We start from the raw sequence: 22,233 nt of genomic DNA, 5'->3' as shown, positions 1-22,233 counted from the left end.
TGTCGCAGGATATCCACACATTCTTGCCATCTCTGTCGTAGCATAGCTTTCGTCGGTAAAGTGTGCGGAACAAACGTCCAATTTCTTTCCACTTTCGCATCTTTGGGCCACTGGTGCAACTTGAATCCGTCCCTGTTCGTGTTGTTACACCCTCCGACAACCAGAGGTGGGTAGTAACGCGCTACATTTACTCCGTTACATCTACTTGAGTAACTTTTGGGATAAATTGTACTTCTAAGAGTAGTTTTAATGCAACATACTTTTACTTTTACTTAAGTATATTTATAGAGAAGGAACGCTACTTTTACTCCGCTACTTTTATCTACATTCAGCTCGCTACTCGCTACTAATTTTTATCGATCTGTTAATGCACGCTTTGTTTGTTTTGGTCTGTCAGACAGACCTTCAAAATGCCTGCCTTACTGGTGACGTTTCACTTCGTTCCACCAATCAGATGCAGTCACTGGTGACGTTGGACCAATCAAACAGAGCCAGGTGGTCACATGACCTGACTTAAACAAGTTGAAAAACTTATTGGGGTGTTACCATTTAGTGGTCAATTGTACGGAATGTGTACTGTACTGTGCAATCTACTAATAAAAGTTCCAATCAATCAATCAAAAGTGTGAAGGAAAAAAGATACTTTTTTATTTCAACCGTACATCCTGTCAAAAGCCTAAAGACTGACCGCACATGAGGACGTTCCTGTCTTCACAATAAAAGTGCCGCTCCATCGCGCCTGCGCTTTCAAAACAAGAGTCTCCGAAAGCCAGCGCAAACAAGCTAGCAAGCTACGGAGTTTGACGCCAATATATTTCTTGTAAAGTGTATAAAAACGAATATGGAAGCTGGAAACTTTCATGTGGTATTAGACAGAAAGGAGGAACTTTTCTTCTCCTCCATTTGAAAACGTGGACGTTATCATCACTACTGTCTGATTACAATCAACGCAAGTCATCAGAATCAGGTAATACACCAACTTATATTCTAGTTTTCATGAAAGAAAGGAATCTATATGTGTTAAACATGCATGTATATTCATTAAAACACATTTAACATGTAAACAAAAACAGCAAAATAAATACATATAAATGATATACTGTATATATCAATGTATATGTATCTATGTATATATATATATATATATATATATATATATATATATATATATATATATATATATATATATATATATATATATATATATATATAATATGAGTGTGTATGTTACTCATCAGTTACTCAGTCCTTGAGTAGTTTTTTCACAACATACTTTTTACTTTTACTCAAGTAAATATTTGGGTGACTACTCCTTACTTTTACTTGAGTAATACATCTCTAAAGTAACAGTACTCTTACTTGAGTACAATTTCTGGCTACTCTATCCACCTCTGCCGACAACACACCGACGAGGCATGATGTCTCCAAGGTACGGAAAACAGTGGAAAAAACGGAAAATAACAGAGCTGATTTGACTCGGTGTTTGTAATGTGTTTGAGAAAATGGCGGATTGCTTCCCGATGACGTCATCGCTCCGAGAGCGAATAATAGAAAGGCGTTTAATTCGCCAAAATTCATTCATTTAGAGTTCGAAAATCGGTTAAAAAAATATATGGTCTTTTTCTGCAACATCAAGGTATATATTGACGCTTACATAGGTCTGGTGATAATGTTCCCCTTTAACTTTGATATATATATATTTTGGTACCGGTATCAAAATGTATTTCGATAATTTTCTAAATAAAGGTGATAGAGATGCGTGGTTTGCGGGCTCAACCGCGGAGTCCGCGGATTATCCGCGGATCGGGCGGATGAAATTTAAAAAAATTAGATTTTATCCGCGGGTCGGGTCGGGCGGTTGAAATAAAAAAAAATTAGATTTTAAATAGATTCAGGCGGGTGGCAGTTAAACCAATTCGGAAATATATATACATAGTTAAATGTTGTTACCCACATACGAAAAACGAGCAGGCACCTGCTGCATATGCCACAACAGAAGAAGAAAAAAAAAAAGAGATGGACACTTTTACGGAGCGGAGAAGGCCCCCGACGCCTCGCCGGGGTCCGGGACCGAGGCCCCTTCCCCCGAGAGGGCCCCACCGGGAGCCGTAGCTGAGGCGATCCGCGAGAAGGGCCCGACGCACGTCCAGGGTCACCACCGCGCCCACCGCACCGACACCCCGCCTCGTCCGCCTTCGCCGCGGCCGGCGTCACGCGCAGCAGGTAAGCAGCTTACCTGCCCGCCACCCCCGTGGCCGGGGGCTCGTAACAGGGGTCACTCCGCGCGCTCCGCCCGCGCAGCTTACCTGCCCGCCACCCCTGTTTCCGGGGGCGCGTAACAGGGGTCACTCCGGGCGCAGTGCGCTCACGAAAGGGGTGGGGCTCACCCTGGTTGATATAGACAGCAGGACGGTGGCCATGGACGTCGGAACCCGCTAAGGAGTGTGTAACAACCCACCCGCCGAATCAACTAGCCCTGAAAATGGATGGCGCTGGAGCGTTGGGCCCATACCCGGCCGTCGCCGGCAGCGAGACGCGCTTGGAGGTGCGCTCAGCGCGGCTCCCATATGATTGTGCACTGGTGTGCGTCTGGGTCGTGACAGCGTGGCACGCGAATGTCTGTGCTGCATTGGATCAGTCTCCTTTCTTTAACAGGCAAAAGCTTTATAACCTCACTAATGCCTTGCATCGTCTATATTAGATATATAACAACGGGCGGGTGCGGGCGGATGGCGGGCGGGTGCGGTTCTGATCAAATGTTACATCGGGTGGATGGCGGATGGTTGACGACTTTCTGATGCGGTTGCGGATGAAATAATTGCCTATCCGCGCATCTCTAAAAGGTGACCACAAAAAATGGCATTATTGGCTTTGTTTGAACTAAAAATCTTAGGGTACATTAAACATGTTTTTTTATATTTTTACATAGATAAAAAAGACAGATGTCCGACTATAAACGGAAAAAATCACGTGTCATGTTTTCGCGGGTGACCCGCTTCCGCCCGGAGAAACACGAGTGATGATGTCACGACTATTGTCGACACAGAATCGTCGGCGACAAATTTTACTGTCGACTAATCGTTGCAGCCCTAGTTCCTGTTCCAGCCGCGGACCAGCGACCGGCGAGGTCAAAGTGGGATGAAGCCAGCAAGACCACATGACACGTCACCCAGAGGGACAAGAGAGCCAATCTCACACACACCAAATCAGAACCCCTCGAGGCCCAGACTGCGCCTCCAAGTTCTGTCCGTAGAATTATTTGCGGTGGTCACAGGATGAAGGGACAAAGTGAATCCCTGGTTGAGTCTGTCACCACTCATCTGTACGACACCTTGCCAGGATTGTGCTTTTTCAAACACCTGCAGAGACAGCTGACCAATCAGGGAGCTAGGAATGCTTCAGCTGGTGGGAGTTCATTTCCTCCCTCTCAGGCGGATCTGGCACTGAAGTAGTTATGCAACAAAAACGGCACACACACACACGCTATAATCGCTTGTGATACGCCAGGCAGGCAGAGCGCCAGTGTCATGCAGTCGCTCTGCAAGGATTCTAGGAGTCCGGCATCTTCCGGAACCTCTGGGATTGTTTGTACGGGCAGACAGCAGCCGGACTTCTTTCACTTTCTCTTTTGTCCGCAGGCCGCTGGTCCTCGATGGAGGCAGCGGCGCCTCAGACAAGACAACGTTACAAGAAAGAAAGAGGACGTCACTTTCGCCCCGATCAATCCTGCCAGACTGAGTTGAGGGGGAATGAAAGAGAGATCAAAAATGAAAAAGATGATTTCCTTTTCCCTCAGGACTATTTCAATAAATAACTATTTTCCTGTGAAAGTCTTAAAAGAGTGTTGGCAGACCTTCTGTGATTGGTGAACAACTGGGTCAGAACTAGTGCTGGGCCGATAATACAAAGCCCAAAACCAGTGAAGTTGACGCGTTGTGTAAATGGTAAATAAAAACAGAATACAATGATTTGCAAATCCTTTTCAACTTATATTCAATTGAATAGACTGCAAAGACAAGATATTTAATGTTCACACTGAGAAACTTTTTTTTTTTTTTTTTTTGCAAATAATCATTAACTTAGAATTTAATGGCAGCAACACCTTGTAAAAAAGTTGTCACATGGGGCATTTTTACCACTGTGTTACATGGCCTTTCCTTTTAACAACACTCAGTAAACGTTTGGGAACTGAGGAGACACATTTTTGAAGCTTTTCAGGTGGAATTATTTCTCATTCTTGCTTGATGTACACCTTAAGTTGCTTCATATTGCGCCACACATTATCAATGGGAGACAGGTCTGGACTACAGGCAGGCCAGTCTGGTATCCGCACTCTTTTACTATGAAGCCACGCTGTTGTAACTCGTGGCTTGGCATTGTCTTGCTGAAATAAGCAGGGGCGTCCATGGTAACGTTGCTTGGATGGCAACATATGTTGTTCCAAAACCTGTATGTACCTTTCAGCATTAATGGTGCCTTCACAGATGTGTAAGTTACCCATGTCTTGGGCACTAATACACCCACATACCATCACACATGCTGGCTTTTCAACTTTGCGCCTATAACAATCCGGATGGTTCTTTTCCTCTTTGGTCCGGAGGACACGACGTCCACAGTTTCCAAAAACAATTTCAAATGTGGACTCGTCAGACCACAGAACACTTTTCCACTTTGTATCAGTCCATCTTAGATGAGCTCAGTGTTGGTGCACTAATTGTAAGTGTATCTTGTGTTTTTTATGTTGATTTGATTAAAAAAAATAATAATAATAATTTATTTTATTTTTTTAATTTCTTGTGCGGCCCGGTACCAATCGATCCACGGCCCGGTGGTTGGGGACCACTGCCTTAAAGGCACTGCCTTTGCGTGCCGTCCCAATCACATAATATCTACGGCTTTTCACACACACAAGTGAAAGCAAGTCAACAGCCATACAGGTCACACTGAGGGTGGCCGTATAAACAACTTTAACACTGTTACAAATATGCGCCACACTGTGAACCCACACCAAACAAGAATGACAAACACATTTCGGGAGAACATCCGCACCGTAACACAACATAAACACAACAGAACAAATACCCAGAACCCCTTGCAGCACTAACATGTTGGCATTTTTTTCCATAACTTGAGTTGATTTATTTTGGAAAACCTTGTTACATTGTTTAATGCATCCAGCAGGGCATCACAACAAAATTAGGCATAATAATGTGTTAATTCCACGACTGTATATATCGGTATCGGTTGATATCGGAATCGGTAATTAAGAGTTGGACAATATCGGATATCGGCAAAAAAGCCATTATCGGACATCTCTAAGCATAACCCACATTACATTGTATCGTATGCATGTCCCAAATAAATTGAAACTGAACTGAACTGGAATACTTTTATTTTGTCTTGACAATGTGTCAGGGGCTATTAAAAAACAAAATGCGAGCCACAAATGGCCCCCACCGCACCACGTCAAAGTGTGAAGTGAAGTGAATTATATTTATATAGCGCTTTTTCTCCAGTGACTCAAAGCGCTTTACATAGTGAAACCCAATATTTAAATTACATTTAAGCCAGTGTGGGTGGCCCTGGGAGCGGGTGGGTAAAGTGTCTTGCCCAAGGACACAACGGCAGTGACTCGGATGGCGGATGCAGGGATCGAACCCGGAACCCTCAAGTTGCTGGCACGGCCACTGTACCAACCAAGCTATACCGTGCTTTTTTAGCATGAAAACACAGATTTTTTTGTTTCTGCTGTGTGACGTCACGCACACGTTGCTGACGTCATCACGCAGATTTTTTTTTTTTTTTTTTACAAATGCGTCACACTTTTTTTTTTTGACACCGATGACGGCGCACAATAGCAGACCGCGCGGAAAAGACGCCGTTAAAGGTGAGGAATTTAAAAAACGGCTCTTTTTCTAACGGACTTTTTTCGGCGCAGCACTGCGTCACTCCCAGCAAACTTCACCCACAACAAATTCAACATTTTAGTCCGCTTCGGCACACATTCTCCCGCACGTCTTGTTCGCCGCGGCGCGGAGGCTTTTTTTTTTTTTTTTTTTTTTTTTTTTAAACGTAACGCGAACCGGACTCGCGACTTTCAATGAATGAGGTATAACGGTCGCCGCGTTCAAACGTCCTCCGAGAGGCGGGAGAGAGGCTCGGCGGCCCGGGGAACGGCGGCTCACCTGAGGCAGGAGACCGGGCGGGAGGCGGGAAGCTCGGCAAGAAGAAGTCATGTTAGCTTAGCTTGGCTGTTAGCATTGTTGGAGAGGATGGAGCACCGGGGGGGGGGAGGGGCTACTACCTGAGGCTCGAGCACGACGACGCGAGTGCGCGCATGGATGTCAACATGCGTGTGTGTTTACATGTTGCACTCCGCTAACACGGAGGATAAATAACAGATTGAAATTAGGGATGTCCGATAATGGCTTTATTGCCGATATTGTCCAACTCTTAATTACCGATATCAACCGATACCGATATATACAGTCGTGGAATTAACACATTATTATTCCTAATTTGGACAACCAGGTATGGTGAAGATAAGGTCCTTTTAAAAAAATAAGATAAATAAATTAAAAACATTTTCTTGAATAAAAAAAGAAAGTAAAACAATATAAAAACAGTTACATCCAAACTAGTAATTAATGAAAATGAGTCAAATGAACTGTTAAAGGTTAGTACTATTAGTGGACCAGCAGCACGCACAATCATGTGTGCTTACGGACTGTATCCCTTGCAGACTGTGTTGATATATATTGATACATAATGTAGGAACCAGAATATTCATAACAGAAAGAAACAACCCTTTTGTGTGAATGAGTTGGTGCACTAATTGTAAGTGTATCTTGTGTTTTTTATGTTGATTTAATAAAAATTAAAAAAATTAAAATATAAACGATACCGATAATTTCCGATATTACATTTTAAAGCATTTTTTTAACGTGACTTTTCTAGTAAATGTGTGTACCAGTGACGTGCGGTGAGGTTGATGGCTGGTGAGGCACTGACTTCATCACAGTCAGATTTACAAACATATGAACCCTAAAGAGTATCTTATTCACCATTTGATTGGCAGCAGTTAAGGGGTTATGTTTAAAAGCTCATACCAGCATTCTTCCCTGCTTGGCACTCAGCATCAAGGCTTGGAATTGGGGGTTAAATCACCAATAATGATTCCCAGGCGCGGCGCCGCTGCTGCCCACTGCTCCCCTCACCTCCCAGGGGGTGAACAAGGGGATGGGTCAAATGCAGAAGACACATTTCATTACACCTAGTGTGTGTGTGACAATCATTGCTACTTTAACTTAACTTTAACTTTACACATACAAACTGTAGCACACAAAAAAGCACATTTAATAAAAAAAACGTTATTATGGTCTTACCTTTACTTAGAAATTAAGTCCATGCGCCGCAACTAAAGCCCTCACTTAAACTTTCCACGTGCAAGATTGAATCTATTTAAAAAAGTGTAACCGAGGGTTTATAAATGTCGCCTATACTGTATGAAACTACAAAATAACAAACACGGAGGCTCCAGTTTACACGAGGACCACTTTACCTTCTTTCAAAAACCTCCGCAACGTGACATCACTTCCGCTCTTAGCGCCTTCAAAATAAGAGCTCAAGGCATATACTGTATAACAGCGCATAACAGGAACTTAACATCACAAAGAGGAAAGCCCATGAAAATAGGTTACAAAAGTTAATTAATAAGAAGCCAAAAAGTGCAAAAACAATAATGTTCGTGTTGGAGGAGTTGTGAATTAGATACACCTGCAGTCTGCAGGTGAGGCGGGGCCGTCACTGGTGTGTACTGATATTACATGATGTATCACATTTACTACATCCTTAAAGGGGAAGTGCACTTTTTGGGGAAATCACAATCCTTACAACAGTGTTTTTCAACCACTGTGCCGCGGCACACTAGTGTACCGTAAAACACACAGAGCTATTTCTATTTTTGGGCATAATTATTATAGTGTTCCCAATGTTAAAAGGATAAAGCCATTGTTTACAAATTTGGTAAATAAATAACCAAAAAAATGTATATTTTGTTGTTTTCTTACTGTACCGAAAATGAACCGAACCGTGACCTCTAAACCGAGGTACGTACTGAACCGAAATTGTTGTGTACCATTACACCCTTAATATATGTGTATTTATACATATACATTTTATATATATTTATTAATGTACATTATGTACAAATACGTATGTGTGTGTGTGTGTATGTATGTATATATATATATATATATATATATATATATATATATATATATATATCAATCAATCAATCAATCAATCTTTATTTATATAGCCCTAAATCACAAGTGTCTCAAAGGGCTGCACAAGCCACAACGACATCCTCGGTACAAAGCCCACATACGGGCAAGGAAAAACTCACCCCAGTGGGACGTCGATGTGAATGACTATGAGAAACCTTGGAGAGGACCGCATATGTGGGTAACCCCCCCCCTCTAGGGGGGGGGTTATATATATATATATATTATGTGTATGTATATATATATATATATATATATATATATATATATTATGTATATATATATATATATATAATATACTATATATATATATATATACATACATTGTATATATATATATATATAATTGTATTTATTTTTTTCGGCAAAAGTTAGGAAGCAAGGTTGGTTGCTCTCTCGTAACCAAGCAACGCAGGAAGTACTCACTGATCAGTAGGCGTGACAAGCTAACAGCCAATCAGGTAACAGTATCAACTATCAGGTTTGGTTGATTCTTTGCATGGAGTGGGAAGAGAATGTAAAATGAAGAAATTGTGAATAAAAGAGGAAAAAGTCACTTGGACAGTTTTTGGATGTTTTTAAAGGGACCGTATAGTCAGACCAATGTGGTCTGTAAATGATGCAAGGCGAGGCCGCTAACACCACACCACCTTAGCCGCGCTCACCCTTTAGAGCACAGCTGTAACTTCCTGCCACTAAACCTGCAGAAAATAGTTCCTCTCAGGTTTCTCCAAGTTGACATTTTCACACTTTGCACTATTTTCTTGCACTTTACGAAGCATTTCTTACATATTCCTTCACAATAAGAGCGTATTGTTTAGTGTTCAATGTGATTTTAATAGTTTGTTGAAATTGTTTGAGATGCTTATGACCGAAAAGACAAGATCAAGGGTACAAGCGGCCGAAATGAGTTTCCTCCGCCGGGTGGCGGGTCTCTCCCTTAGAGATATGGTGAGAAGCTCTGTCATCCGGGAGGAGCTCAAACTAAAGCCGCTGCTCCTCCACATGGAGAGGAGCCAGATGAGGTGGTTTGGGCATCTGGTCAGGATGCCACCCGAATGCCTCCCTAGGGAGGTGTTTCGGGCACATCCGACCGGTAGGAGGCCACGGGGAAGACTATGTCTCCCGGCTGGCCTGGGAACACCTCGGGATCCCCCGGGAGGAGCTGGACCAAGTGGCTGGGGAGAGGGAAGTCCGGGCTTCCCTGCTTAGGCTGCTGCCCCCGCGACCCGACCTCGGATAAGCGGAAGAAGATGGATGGATGGATGTTTGAGATGCTTGCGTTAAGATTTCCTTTCTGCCTTGATAGTTGAGGGATTATAATCACATTATCCATCCATCCATTCATTTTCTACCGCTTGTCCCGTGGGTGCTGGAGCCTATACCAGCTGCATTTCAAATTAAATATATTTTAATCCTGCTCCTTATTTTCCACAGGTCAAAAAATATCAATAATTATCGATATCAAACACTGATATCGTGATACAGTTTTCAATCCTAATTTAATGTTCAAACACTGTATTCATGTATAGCATAAAGGTTATTTTGGAGTAAGGAGCTTTGTCGCAAACAAACTACTACAGTTCTCTAAGGTCAACACGGAATTATAACTGAACTAAATATTGTATCAATTAAATATATTTTGATAAGGGACAAGCGGTAGAAAATGGATGAATCTTCCTGCATCATATTCTCCAAACGCTCACTGTGTTTACACTGAGGCGGTCACGTGACCCGTGCATATGACACGGGGACGTGCGTGTCTCAGATGACTGCAGGAGCAAACATTACAGGTGTGAGGATGATGTCATCCAGGAAGTGCGTCACTCGCTCACTTTCTCTCCGGCAGATCCAGCAGCCCCATCATACACACAGTAGTACATATAATACACATATATGTGCATATACATATACATAGTATAGGTGCAGTAGGAAGAGCTAATGTTGTGACGTCATGCTAATGAAGTGCGCAAGTGTTAGCGTCCATTAAATGGCGGAAGTTGGCTGCGTAGATGGCGTCGCGTTAGTTATTGTGTCGCTTACTTTGGCGGGAAATGAGTCCTCTTCCCAGTCTCCGTGCTCCCGTCTCCCAGGTGACGCGTGTGCAGAATGACATCATCCTCATTTTTTTGCGCGTACACCTGACGCCGCGTGCCCGCCCCTGCCTGAGGCGGACACTTCCGGGGTCTCTTAAAGGGGCAGGCGCGCGTCTGCGTAGTCCTCCAGGTAATCCGATGATTTGATATCAAATCATCGTATATACTTTGATATTATTCACTCGAATATGATAAAATATTTAAAAAAAAAAAAAAATCCTCCACAAAGATGACGACGCTATTTTTGTTTGATATGAGCTGTTATGACGTCACAGTTTGCTGCGTTAGTTCACTAAACTTGTTTGTTGTCATGCGGTCATTATAGTCTAGACCGCCACGCACGGTCACGCGCACACACACAAGCGCGCGCGTGTTTAACAACAGCTCATTTCAGGACCGTTTCCCATAGCGACGCGGCTGAGCCTGGTTGCCCAGGCGACAGAGTGACGCAAAGCTGGCAAACAGAGAATCAACGGGTCAAAGGTCACTCAGTCTGCGGGGAGGGGGTCACCTAGCGGGGTCAAAGGCCACACATATGTGTTTGTGACGTCATGTTTGTCAAAACAACATGGCATCCTTTAAGGATGATCCTTAATCCCAGGTCAGACTGTGACGTCATGTATATGTACATAGCGGCTTTGCCATCGCCATGGCGACCGTGTGGGCGTGTCTGGTGCCGCCGAAACCTGAAGTCCATTGCCTTTATCTTACAAAATAAGAGCTGCTTCTTTCTTGTAAACAACTTCCTGGATTTTTTTTAACGTCTACATCAAATTCTGCGCAAATGGTCAAATGTAAGAATGCTGTGAAGCTACCATGCTAACGTTAGCATTAGCTAAATTGTATTTTTTTTTTTTAAACTAACCTTAGAGTCATATAACTTGGTACGTTACACGTGCCAATTGCTAGAATGCTAACATTAGCATGCTAACTTTTTGATAATTTTGCAACCTGGTCATAAAACTTGGTACTTGACATACGTTAACTTTTAGCACGCTAACGTTAACATGCTAACTTTTTGAGCCAATTTTGCCGCTACAAACCTAAGTCATATAACTTGGTACGTGACATATGCTAACTGTTGGCATGTTAACGTAAGCATGCTAACGTTTTTGGATAATTTTGCAACCGTTTACACCAGCCATATAACTTGGTACTTGACATACGTTAACTTTTAGCACGCTAACGTTAACATGCTAACTTTGCAGCTGTACATCGCAGCTTCACATAACCTGGTACACAAAACACGCTAACCGACAGAATACTTTTACTCTGAAAGCCGCATCACACGCACACAGGAAGACTGTTAGCGTGGTTGTTCACTTGCTAATCCGCTAACAACAGAGAAAACCCACTCGTTAGCGACGCAGCACTGGAAAGTTCTGTGGAGAATGCATATATTTTTAAGAGTTCTTTCTTTATTCATAGTCATGTTTAAAGCAGCTAATATTTTCCCATGAGTACTCTTTTTGCTTGTATCTTATGTCCGCAAGTAAACTCTGTGCTTTACCTTGAAGGGGTTGGAATGTGGGAGTATAGCATACTCCCTTTTTACCTTATCAGTATTAGAACAATGAGGCTGCATTCCTTTCCGGGCAGGGTGGGGGCTGTTTTCGTATTCAATAAGTTGTCTCTTTCCGTTTGGCTTTCAGACCGCTTCTAGATGCCGCTATTAACGGACTGTAGGACTGGTCTCCTAAAGCTTTAGTAAAACTTGATAATATTCCTATTCTGTCTTGATGGTCCTTCTTACTCAACATATATGTCATCTAAAAGAACTTGGGATTGACCACTGACTTTAATTCCCTGAAGAGGAAGACTGGTCAGACGCAACAGAAAAAGACTTTTGTTTTTAAAAGTGTGTCATTCTAAAGAGTAAAATAAAGTGTTTTATCATACGATGTATGAATTATTCCAGTAAAAAGCTGAAACAAAACTGCTAAAAGTGAAATGTTTTCTGTCCTGTTGTCAGCTTGTTTGTGGACTTTTATGCTGCTCCTGCTCCGTGTCCCGAACCAGAACCAGAACCAGAACCAGAACCAGAACCAGGAGCAGAAACGTCTCCTCCTTTTCCCGCTACTCAAAGTTCTCCAGGACAGGGTCGTGACCCGTCTCCTTGAGGAAGCGCAGCAGGTCTTGCGGCCGCAGCCCCATGGTGGCGCTGTTGGTCATGGGGTGGAAGAATACCATGGGGTGTCCTCCTTCCAGCAGGTCCTGGTCCAGGACCAGCCTGACGCTCTGGTCCTTGTCGAAGAGCAGAGCCAGAGCTGTGGCACAGCCCTGACCTACCTGAACACACAACAAGCTTTAAAAATATATATATACTGTATATACAGCTATATAAAGGATAATTAATATTATTATCAATAATATAAATAATCAAATACATAATTATAATATCAAAATCTTTGTAAACTTAAAAAAAACAGTGTATAAATTATATACATTGTACATATTGTTAACATCTAGATATACATATATACAGTGTGTATAAACTATATACATATAAAAAATACATATTAATTTTGAATAAATATACATACATCAACTGAATTAAAAAATAAATATAATATAAATACTAAAGACCCATAAATTAACTAAATATATATCAATACAATATAGAGCATGTAAATAATTTAATAATATAATTACTACATACAAATAAAAAAATATTCATAATTTGCAGGAAAGAAATGTTTACAAAATTCTAATAGTGTATAAATAATATTCATATAAATTATACATAATGTTAAAATCTCTTTATACACATGTATATGTGTGTATATATACATATACAGTGTATATATAATTAAATAATATACAAATAATACATATTGTTGAATGAATATACATAAATCAACTGAATAAAAATGTAATACATATAATATAAATCTTAAACATAAATCAACTAAATACATATCAATACAATATAGAGTATGTAAATAATTGAAAAAATAATTAATACATACAAATAATACAAAGCAAATGTATGTGTAAGTCAATCAAATAACCAAAATATTATAAAAATGTAATATATGTATAAATATAAATACCTATCAGTAAAATATAAATATACATAAATCCACTAAATAAATAAAAATATAGAGTATGTAAAAATACTAATGTAATATATTCAAATAATATATATAAGACAAATGTAATAATCATAATATCAAAAAATAACATTTAAATAATGTAATAATATAATTAATACATAAAAGTAATGAAATTTTAAAAAAAAATCATAAGTTGTGGGAAAAAAATTGTTTACAAAATTCCAATAGTGTAGAAATAATATTCATATAAAGTATACATAGTTACAATATCTCTATACATACACATATGTATGTGTGTGTGTGTATATATATATATATATATATATATATATATATGTGTGTGTGTTTAAATTAAATAATATATAAATACATATTAATGTTAAATATACATAAATCAACTGAATAAAAATGTAATACATATTATATAAATCTTAAATATATGTAAATCAACTAAATAAAATAAATATAATATAAATCTTAAATATACATAAATCAACTAAATACATATCAATACAATATAGAGTGTAAAGGATTTAAATATAATACATACAAATAGATACACAAAAATGTATGCGTAAATCAATCAAATAAACCAAATATTTAAAAAATGTAAATACTATTTTTTGTAAAAATCTAATATATGTATAAATATAAATAATACATATCAGTAAAATATAAATACACATAAATCAACTAAATAAAAAATATATAATACATTAAATAGACATAAATCAACTAAATACAAATTAATCCAAAATAGAGTATGTAATTAATATATTCAAATAATAAATACAAGACAAATCTAAACAGAGTGGACCGACACCAGCAGAGTGGACCGACACCAGCAGATGACATGGCACCCCAAACCATCACTGATGGTGGAAACTTTACACTAGACTTCAGGCAACGTGGATCCTGTGCCTCTCCTGTCTTCCTCCAGACTCTGGGACCTCGATTTCCAAAGGAAATGCAAAATTTGCATGGTTGGGTGATGGTTTGGGGTGCCATGTCATCTGCTGGTGTCGGTCCACTCTGTTTCCTGAGATCCAGGGTCAACGCAGCCGTCTACCAGCAAGTTTTAGAGCACTTCATGCTTCCTGCTGCTGACCTGCTCTATGGAGATGGAGATTTCAAGTTCCAACAGGACTTGGCGCCTGCACACAGCGCAAAATCTACCCGTGCCTGGTTTACGGACCATGGTATTTCTGTTCTAAATTGGCCCGCCAACTCCCCTGACCTTAGCCCCATAGAAAATCTGTGGGGTATTGTGAAAAGGAAGATGCAGAATGCCAGACCCAAAAACGCAGAAGAGTTGAAGGCCACTATCAGAGCAACCTGGGCTCTCATAACACCTGAGCAGTGCCAGAAACTCATCGACTCCATGCCACGCCGCATTAACGCAGTAATTGAGGCAAAAGGAGCTCCAACCAAGTATTGAGTATTGTACATGCTCATATTTTTCATTTTCATACTTTTCAGTTGGCCAACATTTCTAAAAATCCCTTTTTTGTATTAGCCTTAAGTAATATTCTAATTTTGTGACACACGGAATTTTGGATTTTCATTTGTTGCCACTTCAAATCATCAAAATTAAATGAAATAAACATTTGAATGCATCAGTCTGTGTGCAATGAATAAATATAATGTACAAGTTACACCTTTTGAATGCAATTACTGAAATAAATCAAGTTTTTCAAAATATTCTAATTTACTGGCTTTTACCTGTATATATATATACTCATGTCTATAAATAATTAAATAATATACATATTAATGTTAAATATACATAAAATCAATTAATCAATCAAATATAAAATATTTAAAAAATGTTTTATAAAAATCTATGTATAAATAAATATAATTATAAATAATACATATCAGTAAAATATAAATATACATAAATCCACTAAAAATATTATATATAATACACTAAATAGTATATCGATAATACAAATTAATCCAATATAGAGTATGTAAATACCGGTAATACTAATAAATATATAAAAAAAATAATTATATATATATATATATATAATGTATAAATAATCCATATTAATGTTGAATAAATATACATAATGCAACTGAATACATAAATATTAATAAAATATTAGATTTAGATGAAATAACTTTTGTCATTTTCCTCACAACCTTGAGTTTGTCCAACATGGTGGCCTCGTCTGCGAAGCGAAGGTTTCCACTGCCCACGCCAAGCTTCTTGGCCAGGTCGTTGAGGTTGACCTGCAGGGCAACAGAGAGGATCAGTCAGGCGGGCATGTTGTGTTGGGGCCGGGCTGTAGTCAGTCAGTGGTCACCTGGCGGTCATGGCGTGCAGACACCAGCCACAAACTTTTCTTCTTCTTGTCCTTCAGGAAAAGATTCTTGGTGACCACGCCATCAACGTCCTGAAGGTGCGGCATCATCTCCTCCACTGTATACACCTGACACACAAAATAACACACACACTTTTCTTCTGCACTTATTCAAACTTCAAACCGATGTCATGGGTGCCCCCTGCTGGTGACAAGTTGTCATTACGCCAAACATGAATCCAAACAGGCTTTTTATCCCACAATTTGGGGTTGCAGAGCAGCTTTTTTACGTACAAAAGTATTGTACATACAATGTTATTTTACATACAATATTTTACGTACAATATTATTTTACATACAATGTTATTTTACGTACAATATTATTTTACATACAATATTATTTTTCATACACTGTTATTTTATATACAATATTATTTTACATGCAATATTATTTTACATACAATATTATTTTATATACACTGTTATTTTAAGTACAATATTATTTTACATGCAATATTTGGCATACAATGTTACGTACAATATTATTTGACATAATGTTATTTTACATACAATATTATTTTACATACAATGTTATTTTACATACAATATTATTTTACATACAATGTTATTTTATGTACAATATTACTTTAAATACAATGTTATTTTACATACAATATTATTTGACATACGATAACAGAAGTAAAATGTAATGAAAGAGTAAAAATTAATGACAACAGATCTTGCGTACTAGCGATTGCACTTTGTATAGATTAAAAAAAACATAACAAAAAACCCGTAAATAAATCAAATAATTATAACATCAAAAATATAATTTGTAAGTAAATGTAATAAAAAATCCCCAAAATAAAATATATTTAAATAACATAATTACAAATGATACATATTATTGTTGAATAAATATAGATGAATCAAGTAAATAAATATCAATAAAATATGTATATATATATATATATAAAATATAATTGAATAAAAATAATAATGTTTACAATTTTTAACACAATCTTCAAATTGCCCAACATGAAGGTTTCCAAGCTTCTCGGCGAGATAAATATAAATAATAAATGCTATCGTTAAATAAATATACATACATCAACTGGACACATAAATATCAATAAAGTGTGTCATATATATACAAAATAAAGTTGAATACAAAAAGTATCCATTGTGGTGAAAAGTGAACAAACAAGAAAGGTTCTTAAATAATAATAATTATTAACTGCATCCTGACATGCAAAAAGGACACACTTTAAACTAAAACTCGTTTAAGTCAAAGCCAGATTTTAAGAAAAAAAATAATACTTTTTTTTTACTTGCAAAGAAAGTGAAATGTAATTTTGACATTTGGATTTAATTCGTAATAAAATAAAAGAACACAATCCGCACAGGATCTGAACAATGCAAAAAAGTCGATGTTGAAGATAGTTGCAGTTTGGAGGCACTAGAGGGCAGTAGAGTCACGTGTCAGGATGTTGTCACATGTAAAAGCGACACAACGCTGTTATTCAGTTGCTATTATGCCAAATATTTATTATTATTCAAATATGACAATCATCATAACCTGCTTCGAATACCAAAAATCTAATTAAATGACTTCGTCACTGCCAGCCGGTAAGAATGTTGGCATTGAAATACAAGAAAATAAATGTTACCGGTGGATGATCCACGCAGCTCGTCTGAATGTTTAAAGCTTCCAAATGTTTCTGCAGTTCTGCCCGCAGATCCTCCGACATGTTGCATAAATTAATAAATCCACCAAACACTGAAAGAGTTGAAAAAGTAGTCAAAACGTTGAAAAAGTAGTCAAAACGTGTCAACGTGCAGAAACAGCTGTTTGCTTCCTGCTTATTCTTCTTCGTTTCCCGTTTCTTCTTCGTTTACTTGACCTTCGCTTCCTCCTGCACTACAGCCACCTGCTGGACACCTGCCGCAACTGTTGAGCTTTATTGTGTGAACGCTATATGGTTTCTACACCAAAATTCATATATTTATTTTCCAGATTTCCCAGAATTTCCGGGACATTTTTCCCATTCAAAATAAATTGGCCATATTTCAAACGTCCACCATTTGCACATTTTTCAACCGATTCAGACCATTTTTCCAAGTTAAAAAAAATTCCAGGAATTTCCTTTTTTTCCAAACCCCTTTTTGACCTTTTTTCTGTCCACATTTTTCAACCGTTCCACCGTCCAAATATTCCTCTTAAACAGGACAAAAAAACGAAGTTGTTTTTTTTTTTACTGGAAAAATTCCCGGTTTTCCCGAAATTCCTGGAATTCCTTAATACCATTTCTCAATTAAAAATGTTACTATGTCAACATTTCTCGACCGATTTGAAAAATTCTAACACCAACCATTTCAACTCATTCAGAACATTCATGTCTTTGAACATTTTCCCCAAAAATTCCCGGTTTTCTCAAAATTCCTGGAATTCCTGGAATTCCTTAATACCATTTCTCAATTCAACATGTTAGTGCTTCAACATTTCTCGACCGATTTGAAAAATTCCAACACCAACCATTTCAACTCATTCAATTTTTTTTTTAAATGTTCCCAAAAAAATCCCGCTTTTCCTGAAATTCCCAAATTTCCATTTCCAAAAATATTCAGCTTGTTCAAAATTGTGTGCTCTCCTTCAACAATTTAAAAAAAATGACCAGATTTCCCAGAATTCCCAGTTTTCCGGGACATTTTTCCCATTCAAAATGAATTGGCCATTTTTCAAACGTCCACCATTTGCACATTTTTCAACCGATTTAAACCATTTTTCCAAGTTAAAAAAAATTCCAGGAATTTCCTTTTTTTTTAAGCCCCTTTTTGACCTTTTTTCTGGCGACTACTCCTTCCACATTTTTCAACCCACTTAAACCGTTCCAACGTCCAAACATTCCTCTTAATCAGGACAAAAAAACGAAGTTTTTTTTTTTTTTTACTGGAAAAATTCCCGGTTTTCCCGAAATTCCTGGAATTCCTTAATACCATTTCTCAATTAAAAATGTCACTACGTCAACATTTCTCGACCGATTTGAAAAATTCTAACACCAATCATTCAGAACATTCAAGTCTTTTAACATTTTCCCAAAAAATTCCCGCTATTCCTGAAATTCCCAAATTTCCATGAAATTCCCATTGAAATGAATGGGACATTTTTCAAAGTCCCACAACTCCCACATTTTTCATCCGATTCAAACCGCTCCAACTCCAAAATATTCAGCCTGTTCAAAATTGTGTGGTCTTCTTCAACAATTTAAAAAAATTCCCAGATTTCCCAGAATTCCCAGTTTTCCGGGACATTTTTCCCCATTCAAAATGAATTGGCCATTTTTCAAACGTCCACCATTTGCACATTTTTCAACCGATTCAGACCATTTTTCCAAGTTAAAAATATTCCAGGAATTTCCAGAATTGCCTTTTTTTCAAACCCCTTTTTGCGAATACTACTTCCACATTTTTCAACCGTTTCACCGTCCAAACATTCCTCTTCATCAGGGGAAAAAAAGGAAGTTGTTTGAACTGGAAAAATTCCCAGTTTTCCCGAAATTCCTTAATACCATTTCTCAATTAAAAATGTTACTACATCAACATTTCTCGACTGATTTGAAAAATTCCCAGAATTCCCAGAATTTTCCCATTCAAAATGAATTGGCCATTTTTCAAACGTCCACCATTTGCACATTTTTCAACCGATTAAAACCATTTTTCCAAGTTAAAAAAAATTCCAGGAATTTCCTTTTTTTTTCCAAGCCCCTTTTTCACCTTTTTTCTGGCGACTACTCCTTCCACATTTTTCAACCCACTTAAAGCGTTCCACCGTCCAAACATTTCTCTTAATCAGGACGAAAAAACAAAGTTGTTTTTTTTAACTGAAAAAATTCCCGGTTTTCCTGAAATTCCTGGAATTCCTTAATACCATTTCTCAATTAAAAATGTTACTATGTCAACATTTCTCGACCTATTTGAAAAATTCCAACACCAATCATTTCAACTCATTCAGAACATTCAAGTTTTTTTTTAAATGTTCCCAAAAAATCCCGCTTTTCCTGAAATTCCCAAATTTCCATTTCCAAAAATATTCAGCTTGTTCAAAATTGTGTGCTCTCCTTCAACAATTTTTAAAAAATGACCAGATTTCCCAGAATTCCCAGTTTTCCGGGACATTTTTCCCATTCAAAATGAATTGGCCATTTTTCAAACGTCCACCATTTGCACATTTTTCAACCGATTTAAACCATTTTTCCAAGTTAAAAAAAATTCCAGGAATTTCCTTTTTTTTCAAGCCCCTTTTTGACCTTTTTTCTGGCGACTACTCCTTCCACATTTTTCAACCCACTTAAAGCGTTCCACCGTCCAAACATTCCTCTTAATCAGGACGAAAAAAGTTTTTTTTTTTTTTTTAATGAAAACATTCCCGGTTGTCCCAAAATTCCTGGAATTCCTTAATACCATTTCTCAATTAAAAATGTTACTACGTCAACATTTCTCGACCGATTTGAAAAATTCCAACACCAACCATTTCAACTCATTCAGAACATTCAAGTCTTTTAACATTTTCCCAAAAAATTCCCGCTATTCCCGAAATTCCCAAATTTCCATGAAATTCCCATTGAAATGAATGGGACATTTTTCAAAGTTCCACAACTCCCACATTTTTCATCCGATTCAAACCGTTCCAACTGCAAAATATTCAGCCTGTTCAAAATTGTGTGCTCTTTTTCAACAATTTAAAAAAATTCCCAGATTTCCCAGAATTCCCAGTTTTCCGGGACATTATTCCCCATTCAAAATGAATTGGCCATTTTTCAAACGTCCACCATTTGCACATTTTTCAACGGATTCAGACCATTTTTCCAAGTTAAAAAAATTCCAGGAATTTCCAGAATTGCCTTTTTTTCAAACCCCTTTTTGCGAATACTACTTCCACATTTTTCAACCGTTTCACCGTCCAAACATTCCTCTTAATCAGGAAAAAAAAAAAGGAAGTTGTTTGAACTGGAAAAATTCCCAGTTTTCCCAAAATTCCTGGAATTCCTTAATACCATTTCTCAATTAAAAATGTTACTACGTCAACATTTCTCGACCGATTTGAAAAATTCCAACACCAACCATTTCAACTCATTCAGAACATTCAAGTCTTTTAACATTTTCCCAAAAAATTCCCGCTATTCCCGAAATTCCCAAATTTCCATGAAATTCCCATTGAAATGAATGGGACATTTTTCAAAGTTCCACAACTCCCACATTTTTCATCCGATTCAAACCGTTCCAACTGCAAAATATTCAGCCTGTTCAAAATTGTGTGCTCTTTTTCAACAATTTAAAAAAATTCCCAGATTTCCCAGAATTCCCAGTTTTCCGGGACATTATTCCCCATTCAAAATGAATTGGCCATTTTTCAAACGTCCACCATTTGCACATTTTTCAACGGATTCAGACCATTTTTCCAAGTTAAAAAAATTCCAGGAATTTCCAGAATTGCCTTTTTTTCAAACCCCTTTTTGCGAATACTACTTCCACATTTTTCAACCGTTTCACCGTCCAAACATTCCTCTTAATCAGGAAAAAAAAAAGGAAGTTGTTTGAACTGGAAAAATTCCCAGTTTTCCCGAAATTCCTGGAATTCCTTAATACCATTTCTCAATCAAAAATGTTACTACGTCAACATTTCTCGACCGATTTGAAAAATTCCAACACCAACCATTTCAACTCATTCAGAACATTCAAGTCTTTTAACATTTTCCCAAAAAATTCCCGCTATTCCCGAAATTCCCAAATTTCCATGAAATTCCCATTGAAATGAATGGGACATTTTTCAAAGTTCCACAACTCCCACATTTTTCATCCGATTCAAACCGTTCCAACTGCAAAATATTCAGCCTGTTCAAAATTGTGTGCTCTTTTTCAACAATTTAAAAAAATTCCCAGATTTCCCAGAATTCCCAGTTTTCCGGGACATTATTCCCCATTCAAAATGAATTGGCCATTTTTCAAACGTCCACCATTTGCACATTTTTCAACGGATTCAGACCATTTTTCCAAGTTAAAAAAATTCCAGGAATTTCCAGAATTGCCTTTTTTTCAAACCCCTTTTTGCGAATACTACTTCCACATTTTTCAACCGTTTCACCGTCCAAACATTCCTCTTAATCAGGAAAAAAAAAAGGAAGTTGTTTGAACTGGAAAAATTCCCAGTTTTCCCGAAATTCCTGGAATTCCTTAATACCATTTCTCAATCAAAAATGTTACTACGTCAACATTTCTCGACCGATTTGAAAAATTCCAACACCAACCATTTCAACTCATTCAGAACATTCAAGTCTTTTAACATTTTCCCAAAAAATTCCCGCTATTCCCGAAATTCCCAAATTTCCATGAAATTCCCATTGAAATGAATGGGACATTTTTCAAAGTTCCACAACTCCCACATTTTTCATCCGATTCAAACCGTTCCAACTGCAAAATATTCAGCCTG

General features: G+C 37.8%; 2 protein-coding genes across 8 annotated transcripts in view; both read right to left on the bottom strand.

The window, feature by feature from the left end:
• The window catches only part of LOC133610999 (ubiquitin carboxyl-terminal hydrolase 54-like), a 66,432-nt gene extending 55,928 nt beyond the window's left edge, over window positions 1-10,504 (bottom strand). For 3 of the 6 annotated variants that reach the window (XM_061967826.2, XM_061967861.2, XM_061967842.2), the window contains exon 1: window positions 6,186-6,561. The gene's annotated coding sequence lies outside the window, so the exon portion shown is untranslated. Of the gene's footprint in view, window positions 1-6,185; window positions 6,564-10,328 lie in introns of those variants that run through there. The other 3 variants (XM_061967835.1, XM_061967852.1, XM_061967869.2) reach the window with 2 other exon arrangements.
• Window positions 10,505-11,779: 1,275 nt separating this feature from the next.
• prorsd1 (prolyl-tRNA synthetase domain containing 1) lies at window positions 11,780-17,618 on the bottom strand. 2 transcript variants are annotated; one of them, XM_061975351.1, is made up of 4 exons: window positions 17,417-17,618; window positions 15,750-15,875; window positions 15,586-15,675; window positions 11,780-12,670 (listed from the first exon to the last, which is right to left on the bottom strand). In XM_061975351.1, exons 1-4 carry the CDS (start codon window positions 17,495-17,497, stop codon window positions 12,458-12,460), a joined length of 510 nt encoding a protein of 169 aa, XP_061831335.1. In that variant the 5' UTR covers window positions 17,498-17,618; the 3' UTR covers window positions 11,780-12,457. The 2 variants fall into 2 exon arrangements, with proteins under 2 accessions (XP_061831335.1, XP_072771300.1); XM_072915199.1 differs by having other exon boundaries at window positions 12,524-12,666.
• Between the last annotated feature and the right edge of the window lie 4,615 nt (window positions 17,619-22,233).

The sequence above is a fragment of the Nerophis lumbriciformis genome, linkage group LG02 (assembly GCF_033978685.3).
Source record: "Nerophis lumbriciformis linkage group LG02, RoL_Nlum_v2.1, whole genome shotgun sequence".
In the NCBI taxonomy this organism is placed as follows: Eukaryota; Metazoa; Chordata; class Actinopteri; order Syngnathiformes; family Syngnathidae; genus Nerophis; species Nerophis lumbriciformis.
This window is presented reverse-complemented; position numbering and strand designations above follow the sequence as displayed.